General features: G+C 43.5%; 1 protein-coding gene across 6 annotated transcripts in view; it reads right to left on the reverse strand.

The window, feature by feature from the left end:
* Nucleotides 1–546: 546 nt before the first annotated feature.
* Nucleotides 547–24,104, reverse strand: part of LOC117363353 (WD repeat-containing protein 89-like) — a 106,474-nt gene continuing 82,916 nt past the window's right edge. For 2 of the 6 annotated variants that reach the window (XM_033950918.1, XM_033950921.1), the window contains exon 2: nt 547–2,447. In XM_033950918.1, coding sequence (XP_033806809.1) covers nt 1,253–2,407 — 1,155 coding nt within the window. In that variant the 5' untranslated portion in view covers nt 2,408–2,447 and the 3' untranslated portion in view covers nt 547–1,252. Of the gene's footprint in view, nt 2,448–19,383; nt 19,443–22,684; nt 22,891–23,791; nt 23,854–24,104 lie in introns of those variants that run through there. The other 4 variants (XM_033950919.1, XM_033950917.1, XM_033950920.1 and 1 more) reach the window with 4 other exon arrangements.

Consider the following 24,104-nt stretch of genomic DNA (forward strand, 5'->3'; position numbering starts at 1 on the left):
ACTGCTATTCAATTGTATTCTAAAACAAACTGGTACACATTTCTTTAAATAGAAATCATTAACACTTATACTTTACACAACACAGAGAACATTGGTGATAAAGGGAAGAATTATTTTTGTAGACAGCATTTCCAATCACAAGAAAATAAATTATGGGCAACTGGCCTGAAATATTTCCCACTAGCTGATCACCTGGCATTGCACGGGTATTTATTTATCCCAATCTTCCGGTATCATTAGACTTGTTTATTACATTTACTTTCAAATTCCCTTGGGTTTTGCTTTACATTCACTTGAGGATTAACATCACACAAATTTTCAGTTTTCACTTTCTGTTTAGGCTTCACCACAGCACAGCTGCACTTCCTTATATACTGTTGAATGATTGTGTGACATCATTAGCCAAGCTTCACACAATTGGTCAAAGCAGCTCCATATATATATATATATATATATATATATATATATATATATATATATATATATATATATAAAATAAAATGTATCTGTGTGTGTCCCTTCCCACAACCACAGTATTTTTCCCAGATAGTAATATGTATACCAAGTTTGGTTGAAATCTCTCCAAGTGTTTCAGAGTTATGCTGGAACAAACATACACACAGATACATCTGATTTTATATATATATAGATTAACATAACACCATGGAGAGTTCAACTTCATCAAAGCATGGTGATGGAGAACATGACAGCAAAAACAGCCAAAGTGGTTGATCCATTGACTGTGGAGGCATTTTCAAAAATCACGTTTGCTTTAGCACTTAGGCCACATAAGTATAAATCTGAGTTCTCTGGTGTGAGAATTGAAAATCTATCTTGATTTATAGCCAAGTAAAGAAAGTTTTTTGAATTTATTTATCATCAGTGTCTAATTTTCTTTAATGCTTAGAATATTTTGCTTGCTGTGGGGGAGGAAGGGGGAGAAATGAAGGATCTGTTAAATGTTAACTGACTCAAGGCCCCTTTTACAAAGCTGTGATAGCAAGTCCCGTATATGGCATTCAATTCCTATGGGCTTTGTTGCATTTGCTGCAATTGGCATCGCTACTGCAGCTTTGTAAAAGATGAAACACACATTTGTCAAGGTGTTTTTTGAAAGATGATTAATGTGTAAACAAGATTATACTGGAATTTTTAATACTTTAATAAAAAAGTTACAGTAAATATGAAGTGTACATATTGATGAGAAGAAATCAGTTCAATATTTTAGAGACAACATAAAAACCCTAATGTTTTAATTCTTATTTTTTCTTGCCTTTGACTTATTGTGAACTCTTACTTTTAGCTGAACAGAGGAAGCTATTTTCAATGATTTCTTTTTTGGAAGAGAGATTTCCTCAGCTCCAGGTTTCCATAGCAGCAACTGTGCATCTTCTCCGCCAGTCAGCAAATGTTCATCCTCCAAGTTCCAGTAGAAAGAACGCACTGTAGCTGCGTGCCCTCCATGAAGCATACTCAAATGGCTCAGTCCATTAATATCACAGTTCATTACCTGAATATCTCCCATGTGCGTACCTCCTATAACAAACAATTTATCCATCATCTCATGGTACAAACCACCTACAAGATAGTTCACCTTTTCAGATTCTGTACTGAATGTTTCTCGGACATCCTGAACATTCAACAATGTGATGGGCTCCTCAGTATCTAACTGAGCAAGATCCCACCAACAAAATCCTTCATCATGTGTCAGGCAGTAGATTTGTTTATAATCCTTTCCTGCCCAATTGATGAAACTTACTGATGAATTTGAGTTGCAAGTTGAAACTAATGCATCATCCTCACAGTCTTTGTTTATATCAAAAACATTGACCAATCCATCGGTAGAGCCTGAAACTACCAAATTTGGATTGGTTGGATGGAAACGTATTTGTGTTATGTCATCATTGTGACAATCAGAATAAACTCCTAATGGTTGTTCAGTAGCTGACATGTTCTGGGTATTACTTCTTGCATCCCAGAACACCATAAACACATCATCTTCATACTTCTCTGTGCCAGCGCAAATTATTGTATCATTGCAATTCACATCAAAGCTTATGAAAACATTTAAAGGGAAACCACTGAATACTCTGACTGCATTTGAACTGGAGCAGCGTGCGTCCCAGCATTTCACAGTGCCATCACTGCATGCAGAAAATAACACATTCTCACAAGTGTGTGCAAATCGGACTCCATTTAGGAGATTTGGGTGTGCATCGTATTCCCGCAGGAATGCCAGTGTTTCTCTGTTGTATATTCTTATTGACTTGTTGGAACATGAAATGGCAACTAGCTGTCTGTTCTCTCCTTTTGAAACGTCTATGCTCAGCAAGTATGTGGAATCTTTGGTTGGGCCAGACCGTTTTGCCACATTGAGGTTGGCAAACTGTTCTTCAATAGACTTCATAGTAGACTGCAGTTGTGTTGATAACAGGAAGACTGACGATCTGAAACAAAATAAGCATTTTGAATTAAAATATATATATTCACTAGAATATGAATAATAGCACTTTAAATAAAATTTCAAGCTCTTATGAAACTTCAGGTATTTTTTATACAGGCCAATAACATCTCAGCATTAAACAAGTATACTGTAAGTTGCCTGCTTTATGTGCTCTGCATTCAGAAGCAGAAGTGACCAACAGGGGGGTTTGCTGTGGGAAAGTTACCACACCGACCCTTAAAGTAGGGCTGATGAAACTGGACATTAAGGGCCGGATTCTGTATAGGACGCCCAGTTTCAGCAGCTGCCTAAGCAGCTTTTAAGAACTGCAAACGGACATTCCTTACAGACAGACGCCTAACCATACCGATTCTCTAACCGGCATCCATTTCACAGGCAACGGTTAGAGAATAGTGTCGACACTGAGCTGATTGCGGCAAGGGAATCTCCCTGCCACGATCAGCTCAGTGGCCGCACCAGGAAAACCCCCAGCCATAAAGTCAACCAGCAGGAGGGATGCCTAGTCCCTCCTGCTGGAACCCTCGAAGTCCCTTCCCCCTGGAATATCCGTGGCAGGAGGACTGCCCAATTCCTCCTGCCGCCATCCCCCGAAGATCACTGGTAGGAGGAATACCCAGTCCCTCCTGCCAGAACGCCCCTCCCCCCCATTTATCAATGGCAGAAGGGATACAGAGTCCCTCCTGCCAGAACGCCCCTCCTCCCTCCTGAAGATCAACGGCAGGAGGGATACCCAATCTCTCCTGCCAGACCCCCCTCCCCTGAAGATGCCCACTCCCTTCTGCCGGAACTACCTCTGAGAGCTTGCTCCCACCCAGACACTCCCCAAGCCTACCTGGATCCCCCTCCCTGTACCTTTTTCTTGTTGGCCGGCCAGAAGGATGCTTATATCCTGGGATGCACCGGGAAGGGAAGGCCCACCATTCTATGGAGGAAGGTCTGGCCCTCCGACTGGACTATAAGAAAAAGGCATGGTGGAGGGGATCTGGGTGGGCTTGGGGGGGTGGGAGAAGGTTTTTAGTGGGGGTCTGGCAGGAGGGAGTTGGCATCCCTCCTGCCGGAGATCTTCGGGGGATGGTGGCAGGAGGAATTGGGCATCCTCCTGCCGCAGACATTTGGGGGGGGCTTCAGGGTTTTGGCAGGAGGGACTGTGCATCCCTCCTGCTGGCCGACTTCACGGGGGGACAGGTTCCTTGCCGTGGTCGCTAAACCATGGGCGAGCAGATTACCACACTGTTCAAAAGATTTTTCTTCAGATTGAGGCAGTTAAGGATAAGATTAGTCCTGAGCCCAACCAGTTTTCGGACTCAAGCAGTTCTACTTCCATATCTAGATTATTGCAACATCACAAAGACTTCAGAGGTTGCAGCTACTACAGAGCACAGCAGCTAGACTGATTTTCCTTAAGGCTCGTCAAGTATAGAATTCAATTTAAAATTGCACTTATGGTTAACAGGGCTATATATGGAGAAAGTGCAACTGGGCTAACTTCAGCCATCCAAGTTTCACACTCCTTCTATAACTCAAGAATGACTCAACACTATAAATTATCAATTCCCTCTAAACGTCAAATTCAGAGGACATCACTCTTCGAATCCACCTTCGAGTTTCAAGGCCCTAAAATTTGGAACTGCCTCCTAACCTGCTTAAGTCGACCTCCTATCTTCAATTTAGGCAGGTGCTAAAAATGCATCTGTTTTCATTATAGTCTTGCTATGATTCATAATGTCTATGTTGCTAACCTTATTAATCTTATATAAGCTGCAATGATTCTCATTTGACATTTACAGAGTATAAGAAACGATATGGTACAGCACACAAACACATACATATACTGTACATGATAGCAGGTAGGGATCTTCTGCTGACAATTCAGGTCCATGCAGTAGTCCAACACAAGGTCCCAGAGCTCCACCAAGGAAAGAATCCTTCTCTCTTCAAGATGGGTCTATAACCCTGGAAGGTCCAAAGGGACTGGTGCCTGTTTTATTTCTCTGACTGCTCCCAAGGTCTGATGCTGAGCTGCTTTCCCAGCATCCAATCATCAGAAAAACTGTGTATACTTTAAGATGAGATTATAAAGTGCACAAGAAACTCCAACCCCCCAAGATTCCTTCCTTAGCAACTTATAATCCAGGGACGTTAAGCACATAAGCAAATTAAGTCTAGAAAAATCCAATACCTTTAGTCTCTCTGCTGGTTTGGGCTCTTCCAGCTTTATGAATTCTGGGAACCCTTGACAGCTTCTCCACTTGGGATAGTTTTCTTACATAACAGGCACTATCTCCCATCCCATGCTGCCAACCTGAAAGCTGTAAGATATAGCAGATATTCGGGAATATTTTTCCCTTCCTCCACCCTCCACCACCCACCTCTCACTCATATTCCATAATTTGTGATTCTACCCAATTGGCTACATCAGAGCAGTCCATCAACTCTGCTTCTGACATCTGAGCCTCCTCCAGAACCTCAGGCCCCGCCACTTCCATAGGAGTAGGTTCTTCCCGCCTTTCAGGTCTCATTGGGAACTCTATCTCCCTGGACCTACTGAAAGCCATTACATACTGTCTGTGGATACAGGAAGCTCAACTTCCTTAGGGATTTGCTCTTCACTAACCCCACCTCTGCAAATTCTCTTGGCAATGTGACCTTCTCCTCCCCTTCAGCCTCGGAATTCCTTGGTGTACTCTTTCATATTCCCCTGCTCTTCATGGCCTGAAAGCCTCCCTTCTTTGAAGTAGCAGCCCTGTGCTCCCGGAAGGTACCAGAATCACTGCTTCCATGTCCACCAGAGAGCACTTACTGCCTCTCGCTTAGCCAAGGCTGAGCAGGGGACTCCAAGAAAAAATCTGCAACAGGAGAGAAGAACTCTAACTTGTAGCCTTCTCAAATACTATCTAGCACCCACTGATCTGTAATAATCTTGGCCTACTTCACAACAAAATGGGATAGCCATTCCCGATGCCTTTGACAGAGTGAAAAGGAAAGGATTGAGAATTGTATACCGTCTTTTTGTAGTTTTACAACCACACTCAAAGAGGTTTACAAACAGGTACTTCAAGCATTTTTCCTATATGTCCCGGTGGGCTCACAATCTATCTAATGTACCTGGGGCAGTGGAGGATTAAGTGACTTGCCCAGGGTCACAAGGAACAGCGTGGGGTTTGAAACCACAACTAGAGAATGACACAGTAACAGAATTCATCACCATTCCCATCTCCACGGATAACTGCGGGAAACCATCCTGTGTCAATCTTTAGTGCTATCTCAACCTCGGTCCTTCTACACCAGCATTCTTTAATGCAAGGCTTGAGGGTCAGTGGTTGTGCCCATTCATACTCTGATTTTTCCCTCTCCTTAAAGAATGACATGGAGATGGTTTCCCAAGGTTATCCATGGGGATGGGAATGGTGATTAATTCTATCATCGTGTCATTCTCATAAGAACATATAAGTAGCCTTACTGGGTCAGACCATGGTCCATCTAGCCCAGTAACCCATCCTCACTACGGCCAATCCAGATCAATAGTACCTGGCAAAAACCCTAAGAGTAGCAACATTTCATGCTACCAATCCAGGGCAAGCAGTGGCTTCCCACTTGTCTGTCTCAATAACAGACTAAGGACTTTTCCTCCAGGAAATTATTCAAACCTTTCTTAAAACCAGCTAAGCTATCCGCTCTTACCACAACCTCTGGCAATGTGTTCCAAAGCTTAACTATTCTCCAAGTGAAAAAAAATTTCCTCCTTCATAAAGTGTCCCCTAGTCTTTGTAATTTTTGACAGAGTGAAAAATCGATCCACTTGTACCCGTTCTACTCCACTCAGGATTTTGTAGACTTCAATCAGTCATCTCTTTTCCAAGCTGAAGAGCCCTAATCTTTTTATTCTTTCCTCATTCGAGAGGAATTCCATCCCCTTTATCATCTTGGTTGCTCTTCTTTGAACCTTTTCTGGTGCCACTATATCTTTCTTGAGATAAGGAGATCCGAATTGAACGCAATACTCCAGGTGAAGTCGCACCATGGAGCGATACAGAGGCATTATAACACTTTGTTAACCATCCCTTTTTAAATAACTCCTAGCATCTTGTTTGCTTTTTTGACTGCCGCCGCACAGTGGGCAGAGAATTTAATTGTTTTGTCTACAATTCCACCCAGATCTTTTTCTTGAGCACTAACCCCCAAGGTGGACCCTAGCATCTGGTAACTGTGATTTGGGTTATTCTTCCCAATGTGCTTCACTTTGCATTTGGCTACATTAAATTTCATCTACCACTTGGATACCCAGTCTTCCAATTTCCTAAGGTCTGCCTGCAATTTTTCACAATCTGCATGCATTTTAACAACTTTGAATAGTTTAGCATCATCTACATATTTAAATCACCTCATTCGTCATTCCAATTTCCAGATCATTTATAAAATAAGTTATTTAGCACCGGTCCCAGTACATATCCCTGCAGCACTCCACTGTTTACTCTCTTCCATTGAGAAAAATGACCATTTAGCCCTACCCTCTGTTTTCTATCCGATAACCAATTCCTAATCCACAACTGACTCTTTAATTTTCTCAGGAGCCTCTCATGAGGAACTTTGTCAAAAGCTTTCTCTATCCACAACCTCAGGGTGCCAAAACTTTAGCTCTAACCACTACACCGCACTCAGTATACTGAAACACCTCATTGTGAAAGGAGGATTGCTGAAGGGCAGGAAGGCTGAGGGATTGTCCTCTTAGGACAGTTTCTGACATCTGAGGAAATGCAGCCTTGCCTGGTCTATAATTTTTAGTATCCTAGAAGCAGAGAAAGCCTGCGAGGATCTAAAAGTTCACTTTGGCTTATCCTTCGGTAGCCGCTGAACTTTGGAAACAAAAAAAACCTTAACCAATTTTTCCAGATCCTTGTTGAATAAAAGCTTACCCTTGAAAGGAAGCTTTACCAGCCTTATTTGGAAACTGCATCTGCTGCCCAATGACGAAGCCACAAGAACTGTCTAGACATAACTGTCAAAGACATCTGCTTCGCGGATGTCCTAATAAGGACATAGAGAGCATCCGCTAGATATGCCAGGCCTGTCTCAAAATCATAAAATTCTGGAAGAAGTAGAGAAGTGGATTCCACCATAGAATACATAACCTGTTGCACCCAGCTCAGACACACCCTAGCAGCCAGAGCTGAAATTTCAAAAGACATTTTTAAGGAAGCTTCAATTTTTCTATCTTGAACATTCCTTTGGGCAACACCATCCCTCTACTGCAGTGGTCTCAAACACGCGGCCCGGGGGCCATATGCGGCCCACCAGGTACTATTTTGAGGCCCTCGGCATGTTTATCATAATCACAAAAGTAAAATAAAAAACTGTTTCTTGATCATATGTCTCTTTAGCTATAAATGACAATATTATTAAGACTTAGCCAAAAGGAAAGATTTATAAACTATAAAGAGTTTTACCTCATGCAAATCGTCATTTCTTTAATAAGACATGAACTATTTTTTCTGAGGCCCTCCAAATACCTACAAATCCAAAATGTGGCCCTGCAAAGGGTTTGAGTTTGAGACCACTGCTCTACTGGAAGGGTAGTTTTTTAAATAACTGCAGTTATGAGTGCATCCACTTGAGGCCCACAAGACTTCACCTCTGACGTCAATTCTAATGCCGGGGAGGAAGTTCTAGGCCAGCCAGGCAACGAGGTGAAGTCTTGTGAGTCTGGCGTTTGTACGCACCAGGCCTGGCTTGGGGAAACAGCAGGGAGGAAAAGATTGCAAAGGCAACGTGATCGACTCACGTTGCCTTTGCGATCTACTGGTCGATCGCGATCGACCATTTTGGCACCCCTGGTACATCCAATAAGACAGAATTCAACTCAGTACTCTATCTCTACCCTGCTGGTAGATGGACACAACCCACTAGTCTCTGGATTCATCAGCTGCAGGCGCTAAGGAGTATCTGAATAGCAGCAATTCTCAGCCTAAACAGCTACCGGAGGTATCCTCTAAACATGATGCATAATTAAGCATTATGCATATAAAGGCAGTAAATGTATGAAAAATTGATGCTGACATTTGATTTCTGCTTCTGCTGAAAAATAAATAATTTTTATTAAGTGGGTGATATATCAAAATTACAAAGAATTCCAGGAATGTCTTTATATGTAGGTTTTTGTGGGGGTTTTTTTCATTTTTGTTACCCTGTTACAACTCCTTTCCAAGGTATTTTTCTATCTATTTAAATTAATTTTTATTCCTATCATTTTGTACTTGGCATGGTGCCTGTTAAAGCCTGTATTGTATCATGAGGCATACATAGTATTAGCAAACCCAGTAACAATGCCACAGCATTTTCTGAATTGTATACCACTTTGGGTGACCGGATTTAGATTAAGAGGTAGTCAGAATGACACACAGACTCTAAAAGGAACTTTTTAATAAGACAATGTGCTTCCCATGGGCGTAGTGCACTCTGATAAAGTGTTTTATGCTATTCCAATTAAGTAAATAGGTTAAAAAAATATTTTTGTAATCTCTGCAGTGTATCAAGAACCAGAACTACTGCTATTACTGTTTTCTGGTTCAAAATAAATATGGGCGGACTATAATTATTCTCATGTATACAGTGCTGTACTATAGGCTATCAGAATGTACTACCAACAAATACTGTCAGAGCAGTCTCACAACACAGTTTTCAGCAAGATCAAATATCTATGCTACCTGAACAACACCTGTACAAATAGATCAAATACCAAAGATGGCATAGTTGGTTTTAAGAACGGTTTGGACAAATTCCTGGAGGAAAAGTCAGTAGTCTGTTAGGCCTCTGCTTGCCCCGATTGGTAGCATTGAATGTTGCTACTCTTTGGGTTTTGGCTAGGTTCTAGTGACCTGGATTGGCCCCCGAGCTGATGAACCATTGGTCTGACCCAGTAAGGCTATTCTTATGTTCCTAACGGCAAGCAAAATTTAGAACAAAATACAGTAGGAGTGCAAACCTGCTTGGAAAGGGAGTTGCCTATTGTATTTGTATGCACCTTCACCTCTGTTTTACAAAGTTGAGTTTTCACATCTAGAATCTGAACAGGCAAACTCAGTGGACATATTAATAAACAAACTGCTTCTCAAGCAATTGCTAGAGAATGTGCTCAACCAAAATATTAACTCATACCATATATACGATAAACACATAGGGCCTGTTTTACAAAGCCATGCTAGCGATTGCTGCGCGGCAACAGCCCCGAAGCCCTTTAAATCTCTATGGGCTTCGGGGCCGTTACCGCGCTGCAGCCGCTAGCACAGCTTTGTAAAACAGGCCCTTAATGGTCTAGGAGCCTACCAGGATAAATTTATATGATTAAAGTGTCTACAAAAAATTTAAAATAAATTTAATTTAAAATAAAAAGAGCACCCTCTTTACTGTGAGTAGTTCAGAAATACCCACAGTAAACCAAATATGCTTATCAATCAGGCAATCTACTGTTATGCCATTATGTCTGAAACTTTATAAGGAAGTTCCACTACAATTCTCCAGCCCCTTGAGAGCAGTCAGATTGGTTTATTTGCATTCTCTTGCTAATCAGATGCAATAAGTTAAAAGAGTTTGTTAACTATAGTATCAAGCATTCCAAGCATGACTGTTCCAGACACCTAAGGAATTCTTAAAAACACTATCAAACAGAAAGACTGTTGCTATATCTATCATGTTTTCAAAAAGTTGTGTGTACTATGTAGTGGGTGGCATGTTTCTACTGTCTATGCCTAACAAATTAGAAAAGTCATCTCTGATTTTTAAAAATATGGAAAAAATAGCACCCACTATGAATTCCAGACTGACGGTTATATAAACATATCTTGCAACAACTTCAAAGTATATGTTTGAACTTTTCCTTTTATAGAAGGAAGTCACTCCTGTTTATTAAGACAGAAATAAACATGTCCCATAATAATGAGATTTATATTTTAATACAAACAGAAAATTATAATTTTAGTCTGCCTAAGATGGTGGTGCTTAAATGAAGGACAAGTCAGGCAAGTATGTTACTGTTTTTATTCTTTCTAACCCATTCAAACATTGAGGGTCTTGTCTACGGGTTAAATAATTCTTCAAAAATGTTACAAAATGGATCCAAATATGGCATGGAGGGAAAACTGGTGAAAAAACATGTTGCATTTTAAAATGGATCAGGGGTTCCAGCAAGGCTGGTGTTAATTTGGACCTAGGGGTGGAGAGTAGCGGTGAGGTAATACAGGAAAACAGGAGGCAAAGGGGTAAGAGAGAGGGAGATATGATAGACATGGGGATGGAAGCAAGGGAAGAAGGAATGATGAACAAAAGGAGGGAAGAGAGAGAGAAATGCTGGACCACAGGAGAGGGGCAGGAGGGAAGAGAAGTAGGACAAATAGGTGCTAGGGATTGGAGGGGGAAGAGACAGATGTCAGACTACAAGGGTAGAGAGAAAGGATAAAGTGTAGATGCTGTGCTGGAGGGAGGGGGGAACATGAGGCTGGGGAAGAAGTGATATAGAAAATGGGAGAACTTGGACATGAAAGGAAACAAAGTTGATAGGTAGTTGAAAAGTAAAAAGGAGAGGGGCAAGCAAAAGGGTGAGATTTGAGTAGATCAAGAGGCTTCTCAGCTGCTTCTCCAGATGCTCTCCAAGAAGCAGGCAGCCCTTGAAGGTAAGCTTGCCCAAGCACACTCTGGAGGCTGCAACTGCAGCCCTGACACAAAGCTTCTTGGGAGCACTTTGATCACTCTGGTTTTAAGTATCAGTCTGGGTCTCCTTCAAGAATGTGGGAAGTTTAAAACCTAGACAAGATCTATTTTGCCTTTCCTGGAAAACTCCTAATGAGAATGCTGAAATCCATCATTTTAGCTTTAATTGCCTCAAGCATGATTACAGTAATCACTCACCTCTTAAGCAGCTCCTTGGGAGAAATACGACTGTGTTGGGATGCTGTAGAACCCAGGAGCTTAAGAAGTATATAAAGTCTGCAACTGTATATGGCCTGCTCTTCCTTACTACCTCCAGGCTCTTCATGCCAGCATCATATGGAAGAGCACCTTGTGGAGCAGAAAGTTTTTCAGGGATCCCACTAGACTCTCTAGCAGAAGGTATCTTTTGGATGAAATCAGCAGCTGTATCCTTCAAGATGGTATACTTCCTCTAAATTGAAGAACCATATAACTTGGGACCTCTCCTAAGAGGAGACAAATCTGCCTCAGGATCAGAATCAAAAGGAGAATAGGCAATCTCGTAAGACTGCTGCTGAAAGTCACAGCAGTCATTTTCTCTAAGGAAACAGCATGGGCCTTGAGATCCTTCTTAAGGTCCCCCAAACATCTGTGCCTTTCTTGGGCACAATGAAGTACACAGAGTATCTGCCTGAGAATGATTCGACTTTGGGGACAGGTTCTATGGCCCAAATATCTAAGAGCCTTTAAAGTGTGACTCAGACCTTGGTCTCTTTGTCCAGCTATCTAGTGGAGAATCAAGGAACAAATCTGCAGGAGGATGAGAAAACTCGATCTTGTGACCCACAGATGGTGTCCAGCAGCTACTGGTCTGAGGAAATTTTCTCCCACATCCTCCAAAACACCGACAGCCTCCCTCCATTGAGATTTTTGGGAGGGCGGGTTGACAAGACTCTGAGGTTGCTAAATCGCTGTCTGTAATCTTGGAAGGAGCTCTGGGTGAAGGAACTCGGGTTTTACTGGCAAGAATAGAAGGAGGGATGAAAATTACCTCTACTCTCTGCTGGGGGTCTGGCAGAGACTTAGGGTGGCGATCCATCATACTGGCCATGAGATCATCTAAGCCCTTACCAAAAAGCATCTGCCCCTTAAAGGACAGCTTACTTAAGGCTGCCGAGTCACCCACCCACTGCATGATCCAGAGCATTGTATGAGCAAAGCCTGCTTAAGCCGATGCCTTGCTCATGACCCTGATAAGGTCATATAAGGCATCTGCCACACAATCCACCCCTTCTAGCACCAGCTAGACGTCCTTCTCCAGAGGGTTCCTATCTCAATCTGGTGTGACAGGCTCATGCAGCAAACAAAGCTGCCTCCACTGCTTTAATTCTCAGAGCTAGAGTTTCAAATTCTCTCTTCAAAATCATGTCCACCTCATGATCTAGCACATATTTCAGCATAATTCCTCCCTCACTCGGGAGAGCCATGGATTTGGTGACCTGAGCCACCACAGAGTCTACCTTTGACTGATTAAACAGCTACTGGAACTCAGGTGCCGTGGGTAGAGCCTAGAGATGACATTTGCAATCCTTAAGGATCCTTCCGGGGTCTCCCACTGTTCTTTAACTAGTAATGTCCAGATGTGCTGGGAAAAGGGAGGTCTGTGCATTGGAGCCGCTCATAACTGTGAACTGAGATGTGCAGGGCTAAGCCTCCAGCATCAACTCCTTAATAGCATCCATTATAAAATGGTGGACAGAGACCGACTTCAATAGCCAGCAGATCAAAGGGTCATCCCTGGTCAAGTGCCAGAGAGGCAGCTTGGCCGCCAGACCCAAACAGGGAATCGGATACTTCTAGGACTGTCTCCGAGCCATGAGATAAAAGGGGCATGGAGTCTGAATTACAATCCCGTTAGTCAGGCTACGATTAGTCACTGGAGATGGTGGCCAACTTGCTTATCTGAGGAGAAATCACAGGAAATGAAGACACTCCCTGAACTAATGGTGGCTGCTCTGCATGTCCTGGCCCTGTTAAAAATGCTCTCCACATGAGATTTACAAAATCTGGGGAGAAGCCTTGTGCAGGGGAGATTTTTTGTTTTTTAAACCCTACAAAACCTCAGGGCTACTGTAGGTCCACGGACTCCATGCGTCTCTGTTTTACGTCTTAGCAAAATTCAGGCTCTGAACAGGACTTTCCACTCATTTCCTGGACCCACAGGCGGTTCCCCAGCCCTGGAGGACACAGATGGGGCTAAGCTCGATGCTCCCGCCCCTCCCTCACACATGCTGAGGCACATGGTACATGGACGTTCCTCCACTGGCCATTTGGCACAAACTTCACATGAAATAGTGTTAACACATCTCGAGGAGTCCATCTCTCGATTTTTGTAAAAATGGAGGGGTTTTAAGACAGATAGAGGCTTTAGAAAAAAAAAAAAAGTTTAAAATCCAAGATAGGCACTGCCAGAAAAATCACACCAAAAGCAACCCTTAGAGACCTTTTTTTAATGCTGAAATAGGGGTATTGGAGGTATTGAAATAGGGGTATTGAACTCTGACCCCAGAAATCCTCAAAAATTTGGTTTTTAAACTCTCCTAATTTCCCCATAGGAAATAATGGGGACTATTTTTACAGTTCTGTGAAAGTACCTGCCTGTCAGCTTTTCCTGCAGCTGGAAGAGATGGAAAGGACTTTCTGCCCCAGAAATAATAATAATGACGACTCCAAACCAGGAAGTCTTTGGGCTGCCAACTGAACTGATTCTGTCTGAGACCTCCATCCCCCACAGAACCCCGAAGAATGACCGGGGAGGGGAACAAAATACACAGCCAGCTCTCTGATACCCAAGAGATCTTACTCAGGGCGCCCAAGCCACTAAATTTCAGAAAGCGAGCTGGCTCCCAGGGGAATGGACCAGAAGCCCTGAAGAAGTACACAGAATGCTGGCTCCACAGGTCCACCCGAAGGTTTACACTGCGAGCTGTAGCCCGGTCCTGCAGAACCTGCATCCATTCCCAGGCAGAGAATCCCCAAATATGAGGTCTCAGGGCACCAAAGCCTCAGAAAAAAAAGAACTTATAACCAAAAATAAGAAAAACTAAGCAGAACAAATCAAAACACCTCTGCACCGTGCGTTGCAGAAGGAAAAACTGAAGGGGGCACTACACTTCATTGTCAATGTGAGAGGTGCTCGAAAGTTGTAACACACTTCTGCAAAATCCGGTTCATGGGAATGGATTGATAATGGAACGGAACAAACTCCTGAGTAGATGTAAGAGAAATTATTTTTATGTTACTAAGGGCTAGTTAATAATGAGATTTAAACCATGCAAATCCATGTGAAAAAGCCTACTATTATATAAATCAAATAATGTAACTTGAGGTGAATTTCACAAGCTATATTATTCTTGGAAAAACACTACCAGCTGAAAGCTGGCATTGTATTTACTGCCTAGAGCATTGGGCCTGTAACATGTAACCCCATGCTCCTGTGTGCAATCTTAAAGGGGCTGGTGCAGAGAAACAAAAAGTGGCACACCCCACTTTCTCCTTAAGACACATTAATAATTGCAGCCAAACAAAAACCCCTATCTTCCCCCACCCAGGCTTACCTTAAGGCATCCCAGGTCATTTAGGGTACACCAGGCAGAAGCAGTCTCCGGTCTTCCCCCTGTACATGCTAGGTTTAAATGGCATCGGCAATACTACCTGTAGAGGACAGGCTGTAATACAAGGGCTTTTTGCATGTTGCATTATTCCTGTACCATGGACACTACCAACCTGTGATACTAAGATAACCCAGGTTAGTGAGTTCCTTGGTAAACTAAGGTATTTTAAAATGTCAGTTTTTACCACACCTTAGTAACTACTCCTCTTAGCTGGGTAAATGGTTATTTGAAAAATATTCTCCCTTCCTAAGATTAAAACTAAGTGCTGATCATTCTTTGGATTTGTAGGGCTCTCAGGATCTACTGGGGGGGGGGTTGACTATAGCTGTATTTTGCCATCCCCTAGAAACTGTTACATTAGGTGACCAGTGGTTACACTGGTCCTGGATCACATTGGTGGAATCAGTTACTGAACTTTTCTTGACATGAACCAGAAAAGCTCCAGTCACAGCTGAATTCAAACTAAAACCAATGTACTAGTCTAACTCCATGATTCTAAGACAGCCATCATGGCCATGTCAAAGAGGAAAGAATAAAAAAATTGTGATGTCTTACTTGTTTTAAAAGCATATTTTCACAAAAGCACATCTAATAAGAAAATAGGGCCAACGAGTATTTATAAAATCCTGTGGGTTATCTGCTAGATTTATCACCATGACCCTTTTATGTATGCATTTCAATCAAATCCCTTATGCATTAACAGCCTTTGCCTAAAACTTATTTTAATTTTTTGCAGAGAAACAGAGCAAAAATGTACGGTATTTTCACTTTTATGTCAGTTAATCATTAGACACTACATGATGAGTTCAGAATATGCTTCCCTATCACAGTCTTCTTCCCAATGAATAGACAGACTTCTGACGTACACCAGACTTGGCTATATTAGGATCATTTCATTGAATCCACTGGCAGGCTTTATTAGCACAAGCAACAATAGATGGTCTACTATATATAGAACACTGCTGATTTAAAATGCTACAGCACTGAGCATAGCTGACAGCACATGGGAAAAGCAGCCCTGAGATGGAGCAATACAAGAAGAAATAGATGAAAGTGTTATTTATAATGCTTCATTAGTGCAACCTAACTTATTCAGACTTGTAAAATTTAACTCCATCAGTGGCAAAATGAAAGATTCAAGTTAATATGGTAAAATCTAACCACGCCCAATCTACATCTTAAGAAAAGAAAGTAAAATAGTTTGACATAGCAAAGGTTCTATTGCAGGCAATACTACTGTAGCTAAATTTTGAGATGTTGACCTCATTCTTCTATGCTATCAGCTATGCCTTATCTGTTTCCAAATACTCTTACCATCTGTTGCTATGGCATTTGACTTTATTATCAAGTTCAGGAAGCTTTGTGTTGTGACATTAGCCCTGCCCCCATCTTTGACATCAGTATCCACCTGACTCAAACATAAAAGCACGCGTGTATGAGGTGGGATGCCTGTTTGGGAGAAGGATCCCTCTGAAGCAGAGATGGCACGCTCATAGACAGCACAGTGCTTCCTGGTCCTGTTAAGTAAGCTTTTCATAAAAGAATTGGAAAAGCCTTGCATCGGAGGACCTGGACTGGGGAATAGGAGATTCGTTCACCACCACGTGCTTGTGTTTTGCCCCATCACTGCTCATATCTTCTAAGCAGGATCTCTTCCAAGATTTTAGGGAATCCAAGGTTCCCTGATACCCAGAGGGTTGTTACATAGGGGCCCCACAGTCTGGACTCAAGCCTCTGATTAAATCAGCAGGCGGGCAGCTCCCAGGGGAACAAACCCCAAGCTCTTGAAGGAACACAGAGCAGGCTGGCTTCACAGGTACTCGATGAGATTGGCCTGGGAGCAGTAGTCCACCCACATAGGACTGTGTCCTTTTCCCGGCGGAGTCCTGAAGCCACGAAGAAACTCAAAAGACTAACAAAAATACCTGGAAAATAACAATAAGAAGCAGAACAGATCAGAACATACCTTCTAAGTTCACTTGCAGAAGAAAAAATCTGAAGAGGGAACTGTTCTCCACTGAAGAAGGGGAGGAGTTCAAGATCTTAAAAGTGACACCCTTATGCAGTTTCACTGTTAGTTGGAATCAACAGCTAAAGTACAGACTCCTGTGTATATGTTAACAGAAATGTAAAAAAACTACTACTCTCTATAGGCAATTCCTGCCCCCCACCAACAGGACCCACTTTGGGACTAACTATTGGTCCTCATAAGAATTGCCATACTGGAACAGATCGAAGGTCCATCAAGCCCAGCATCCTGTTTCCAATAGTGGCCAACCCAGGTCCCAAGTACCTAGCTAGATCACAAGTAGTAAAACAGATTTTATGCTTCTTATCCTAGAAATAAGAAGGATTTCCCCAAGCCGTCTCAATAATGGCCTACAGACTTCTATTTCAGGAAATTATCCAAGCCTTTTTTAAACCTTGCTAAGTTGATTTCACCACATTCTCCGTCAACAAATTCAAGAGTTTAATTACATGTTGTGAGAAGAAATATTTTCTTCGGTTTGTTTTAAATCTACTACTTAGTAGCTTCATCGCATGCCCCATATTCCTAGTATTTTTGGAAAGAGTGAACAAGCTATTTGCAGCTCTACCCTTTCCACTTTACTCGGTATTTTATAGACATCTATCATATCATCCCTGAACCATCTCCAAAATCTTTGACTCGCATTTCCTGCTTGTGGTCATCTTGTTCCTGCCTACATGTATATGTCATACGAACTTCCTTGCTGTTTACGTTCCCCAATGTAAAAGTCCTGTTTTACAGACTTCTCTTTAGATAAGATTCCTGATGCTTGCACTCACTGGTGATGCTTCCTTGCCTGGCTTCCTACATCCTACCCTGCCCTGAGTCATTCTTCTGCTAAATCCTGCAATCCACAGCACCTGAAAACTCAACCTGAAGGGAAGGCAGCCTGTGTAGGCCCTTAAAAAACTGATGCAAGCTCTGGCAATCCAGCACATTTCACCTTATTATCGTCCTACTACATTCCATTACTTAAAATCTCTTGACACAGGATGAATTCTTCTCTGCCCATTTTCTACTCAGTTTTTAGCTTTCATTGGCTATGTGAGATTATGTGTGCCCCTTAGAAATCCAGTGAGATACATGGAGTTCGGGTACATTTAACTAGTCAAGCAGGCACCTGGACACTTGAGGACATCTGACCTTACCACCAGTGGCACTTGCCCCTGTCAGTCTACACTTTGCTATTGCATTTCCCACTGGACCACACTCGTTACAGCTTATGATGTTGCATCTGGTCACCAGAGTTTATTTTGTACTCCCTTAACAAAGCCACAGTGCTGTCTCTTTAATCTTGCCTTCCAGCTCAACTCTTACCCATGGGGTAGAGGCAGAATCCTTCCCTGGACCCTGTTGGCCACCCTGAATCTTGGTTTGACAGTGGTAATAGAAGCTGAGTGGCATGGAGTTAAAAGGCTGATATAGCTCAAGTATTGGAAAGAAAGCAGGCCACTGCACACATCCTACACTTTTCTGGCAATTTATTTTATATTTGTTTATTTATTTTATTTTAATTTTATTTCTTCCATTTGTGCATCGCACACACCTATACAAGCTCTAGGCGACATTACAGAGGAAGGGGAGGAAGGAGTGGAGAGGAGAGAAGCATGTACAATATTTCATAGAAATTCCTAACTTTACAGATAGGAGCACCATCTATGTAAATGATATCTAAATGAATTAAAGTAATATGTAAAAAAGAATAGAAGGGAGGAACCGTTAAACAATATAATTCAGTTAATAAAATAAAAAGAATAGGGGTGAAAACAATGGAATAAAATTTAAAATAATTCATAAGCTGAAAAAAAAAAATCAAATAAGTCTGACAGAAGTACAATATCCTGAAGCAGCTCTGTTGCCTCAGCATATTTTAAATAATCCCAACAGCAAAAATCCAGAGTGGACAGATATCAGCTCAGGCTTTCCAGCTGCTGCAGCCCCGACTCATCGCTTCCAGGCAGAAAATGCACAGATTTAGAGCAATCCAATGCCTGGCCGCACTGCTCTCGGTGGGCGGCAGATGCTCATGGGGAGTGCAACACTCTGCCTCCATCGGCGGACAACCAGGAGGAGTCCATGGCATCGCCCCACTCCATGGATCCAGAGACATCACCAGCTCCTCCCCAATGAGAGAGCAGATGCCACCCCATCCTAGGCAACAACCAGCAGCAATCAACCATGCCTCCACTGGTCCTGCCTCCAGTAACAAGCTCCCCGCAGCAATCTCCAGTCACCACACGCAGGTAGGAAGGGCCTCTGCTGAAAATTAACCGTTCCAGGCCTTTAGGTTAGTAGACAGTTATGCTGTGATTCTATAACTGTCAAACTCCTCCTATCCAAAATGTTTTCTGACTCCCCCGAGTAAAAATTAAAAGAAAAAAGTACAGAACCCTGTAAAACTATGAATAAGGTAGATTAAAAGAACAAAATAAACTAGAAACCAACATAATAAAACTAAATATAACTAAAAACTATAGGCCTATAGCTGGGCCTGTAGAGTTTAACATTCAACCAATCAAAAAAGCACAGTTACTTACCATAACAGGTGTTATCCAGAGACAGCAGGCGTATATTCTCACATGTGGGCGACGTCATCTACAGAGCCCCGATGCGGACAGCATTTCAAGCAAACTTGATTGAAGTTTCAAGCTTGCTGTGCTGCATCACGCATGTGTGCCTCCTGCTCCACTAGAGGGCGCATCCCCTCCTCGTGGTCTCCAGTTCACATATCCAGCAAAGAAGCCAACCCTGGGGAGGAGGGCGGGTTGTGAGAATATATGCCTGCTGTCCCTGGATAACACCTGTTATGGTAAGTAACTGTGCTTTATCCCAGGACAAGCAGGCATGATATTCTCACATGTGGGTGACCTCCAAGCTAATGAAAAAGGGGCGGAGGGAAGTTGGCAATTCAAGAAAACAGATTATGTAAAACCGATTGGCCAAACCGGCCATCGCTCCTGGACAGTGTATCCAGGCAGTAGTGGGAGGTGAAAATATGAACCGAAGACCACGTGGCAGCCTTGCAGATATCCTCAAAAGGCGTGGACCTGAGGAAAGCTACCGAAGCTGCCATCGCTCGGACTTTATGCCCCGTAACTCGACCATGCAGCGCGAGACCAGCCTGAGCGTAGCAGAAAGAAATGCAAGCAGCCAACCAGTTGGACAAGGTGCGCTTGGAAACTGGGCGTCCCAACCTATTAGGGTCGAAGGACAAAAACAATTGAGGGACCGTCCGATGAGACTGAGTGTGTTGAAGATAAAAGGCCAACGCCCTCTTGCAGTCAAGAGTGTGGAGCGCCACCTCTCCAGGATGAGAGTGGGGCTTGGGAAAGAACACAGGCAGAACAATGGACTGGTTGAGATGAAAATCAGATACCACCTTAGGCAAAAACTTAGGGTGAGTGCGGAGAACCACCTTGTCATGATGGAATACAGTGACAGGCAGGTCCGCCACCAAAGCCTGCAGTTCACTAACCCTCCGAGCAGAAGTGAGGGCGAGTAGAAAGATCACCTTCCAAGTGAGAAATTTGAGATGACACTTATCCATAGGCTCAAATGGAGGTTTCATCAGTTGAGCCAGAACCACATTAAGATCCCAAACCACAGGAGGAGGTTTGAGGGGAGGATGGACATTCAAAAGACCCTTCATGAAACGAGAGACCAAGGGATGGAGTGAAAGAGCCTTCCCTTCTAGGGGCTGATGAAAGGCAGCAATCGCACTAAGATGTACTCAAATGGAATTGGTCTTCAGGCCAGAGTGAGATAATTGATGCAAATACTCCAGAACCAAAGACACAGGGACCGACACCAGGTCCTGGCGGTGAGAGAAGCACCAGGACGAGAATCTAGTCCACTTCTGGGAATAGCAGAGTCTAGTCGAAGCTTTCCGAGAAGCCTCCAGCACCTCCCTGACCGACTGAAATACAGGGAAGGAAGTCAAGGGGAAAGAAACCAAACAGTCAGATGAAGAGACTGAAGATTGGGATGTAACAGTGAACCCCGACTCTGAGATAGCAGAGAGGGAAAGACAGGTAGAAGTAGAGGTTCCCTGACCCTGAGTTGAAGTAGTAGGGAAAACCAAGGCTGGCGGGGCCATCGTGGAGCAATCAAGATCAGGGTGGCCCTCACCGATTTCAAATGAACCAGCGTCCTCAGAATCAGAGGAAACAGCGGAAACGCATAGAGGAACTTCCCCTCCCAATCGAGGAGGAAGGCATCGGCCTCGAGACGGTCCGGGGAGTATATCCTTGAACAGAAGAGAGGCAGTTTTTGATTGTCGGGGGAGGCGAACAGATCTATCTGGGGAGTCCCCCACGTGTCAAACACCTGTCGCAGGACCTGAGAATGTAGGGACCACTCGTGTGGCAGGAGAGGCAGCTGAGCCTGTCCGCCAGACAGTTTTGTTCTCCCTGTATGTAAACCGCTCGAAGGGAGATGTTTTGGGAGACTGCCCAGTCCCAGAGCCGCAGAGCCTCTTGGCAGAGGGACCATGACCCCGTCCCTCCCTGCTTGTTTACGTAGTACATCGCCACCTGGTTGTCTGTGCGGACGAGAACCACCCGGTCGTGAAGCAGGTGTTGAAAAGCCACCGCGGCGAGGTAAATAGCCCGAAGCTCCAGCACGTTGATGTGGCAGCGACGATCCTCTGTGGACCACAGACCTTGAGTGCGGAGACCGTCTACATGAGCCCCCCAAGCATACTCCGACGAGTCCGTGGTCAGGACCTTGCAGTGTGGAGGGGCGAGAAAGAGCAAACCCTTGGAAAGATTTGAAGAGTCGGCCCACCAACGGAGCGATCTTTGTAAGGAAGGAGTCACTGTCACGTGGCGGTTGATCGGGTCCTGATCCTGACGCCATTGAGAGGCCAAAGTCCACTGCGGTAACCGCAGATGAAGGCGGGCAAGCGGAATGACGTGGACGGTGGAGGCCATATGGCCGAGGAGCATCATCATCTGTCGTGCCGAGACTGAGGTCGATCTCGAGACTTGTTGGCTCAGACTTACAAGTGCCTCCAGGCGCTGGAGAGGGAGGAAGGAACGAAGACGGACCGTGTCTAGCAGGGCCCCGATGAATTGTAAGGACTGAGAGGGGCACAGCTGGGATTTTGGAAAGTTTATCTCGAACCCCAGACACTGAAGAGAAGTAATAGTCTGTTGGGTCGCTGAGATAGCCCCCTCCCTGGTCGTGGCTTTGATCAGCCAATCATCCAGGTAGGGGAATACTTGCAGACCCTGGGAGCACAAGGCAGCCGCGACCACTACGAGGCACTTCGTGAAGACTCGGGGGGACGAGGACAGGCCAAAGGGGAGGACCCGATATTGCAGGTGGAGGTCTCCCACCTGAAAGCGCATGTGATATTTATACAAGTGGCCATTTACACATAAAAAAGTAATTTATAAGATCAGCCCCATCTGGACATTTTCAACGTCTTTGAGGGGCAAGAGAGGCGGGATAACAGAAAGGAAATACCACTATGATCATCTGCTGAGAGTAGGTGTATGCTAAGAAATATTAACTCGTTAGTGCTATGTGTTTTGAAAGCAAACAACCATTCTGGAAAGGGATTCCCCACCTCTGACCAGCTGACATTTAAAAAAAGCACCTGGATTTAGAGACAAGTCAGAAAGATACTGAATGTGACATGTAACCGTATACAGTAGAAATGTTACAGAGTTCTGCATACGGACTTTCTTTTCCCTAGTACAAAGCAAAATAAATCTGATCAGAATTAAAGGCGAAAACGTGTTGGTGAAACCAAGCAGCACAACGGTGGTGTAGATCACCTAAATGCAAATCCAATAAAAATAAGGGCTCTACAACTTGAATTTTGTTACTCACAATGGTAGCCAGCATCGATGATACTGCCTCTTTAATAGGTCACAATGGCAGTCAGCAGCCCACTTGGCTAAAACCTGAACTAGCAAAAAATTATCAAGGTAAGCTGAGCCAGATTTAAGTGTTTGTTCTATAGAGCTAATAAATTGAGCTCAAGTACAACGTCTCATGTCCTCAATACAGTGTATTGTAAACCCGGAAGTAAAGGATATCGGTGCGGAAGCCCCCCAGAACTGAAACCGGGTTACAGCTGGGTAGCTTGCAATAGCAGAAACAATAGAGCGGCAGAAAAGTGGCAGCTTGCCCACAGGAACACAAAGCATTATGGGATAGTTAGAGATTCTGGGAGGCCTAAGGAGCAATACTGTACTATAATTAACATTTCAAAAATTCCAGCAATTCAAGTTAGGAAGGCCCAATTTTAATCAATAAGGTTCACGTTGAAGTTCTTTTAAGAGCTCTTTCTGTTGATATATATTTGGGGCTATTTCATACAATAAAAACATCGGATCTGGCAGCGGAAATTTTCCCTTTTAAACTTCATTCTATAAAAAAAAGAACAAGCAGCATATCTTATTTGTCACTAGCTTTAAAAACACACACACACAAACGTTTGAGACGCTCCACATTTGTTTAAACGATATGCAAGGAAACAACACAAGAATACGATTGATTTTATTTTAATTTGGTGATTCATTATTGCCTATACAGAAAGTAAAACTTACAATTTACTGTTTTGAAACATTGTTGCTCTATTAACATAAAAGATCATTAAAGTAACATAAACAGAAGTTTACTTTAAAGACGTATAGCAGAAAAACCCAATGTGTTGAAAGCCTCTTGTATATGGCTAACGTGACCATTTATTTTTTCATCAAAACGGGACATCTATTAATATTCAGTCCCGCCCTCAATCCCGCCCTAGCCCCGCCCCAATTTCTTCCATTCATTTTTCATGTACACTTCCCCCTCCATATTCGTGGGGGTTAGGGGCAGAGCCGGCCCGCAGATATAGAAAAACCGCAAATAATATTCGAGTCGGTTCTGCCCTTATCCACGGTTTCCCACGGCTATTTTTAGCCCTGTAAGCCCCCCGCCCTTAAGCCTTACCTGGTGGTCTAGTGGGTTTTCAGGCAGGAGCGATCTTCCCACGCTCCTGCCCCGTGCAGATCGCTCACAGGAAATGGCTGCCTTGAGCTCCTGTAGTCTCTAAAGCCATTTCCTGTGAGCGATCTACAGGGAGCAGGAGCGTGGGAAGATCGCTCCTGCCTGAAAACCCGCTAGACCACCAGGTAAGACTTAAGGGCGGGGGGCTTACAGGGCTAAAAAATCGCGAATAACCAAATCCGTAGATACGGAATTCGCAAATACGGAGGGGGAAGTGTACACACAATATCTTATTATTTCATAACGGTAACCATAA

This window comes from Geotrypetes seraphini, chromosome 7 (genome assembly GCF_902459505.1).
Source record: "Geotrypetes seraphini chromosome 7, aGeoSer1.1, whole genome shotgun sequence".
In the NCBI taxonomy this organism is placed as follows: Eukaryota; Metazoa; Chordata; class Amphibia; order Gymnophiona; family Dermophiidae; genus Geotrypetes; species Geotrypetes seraphini.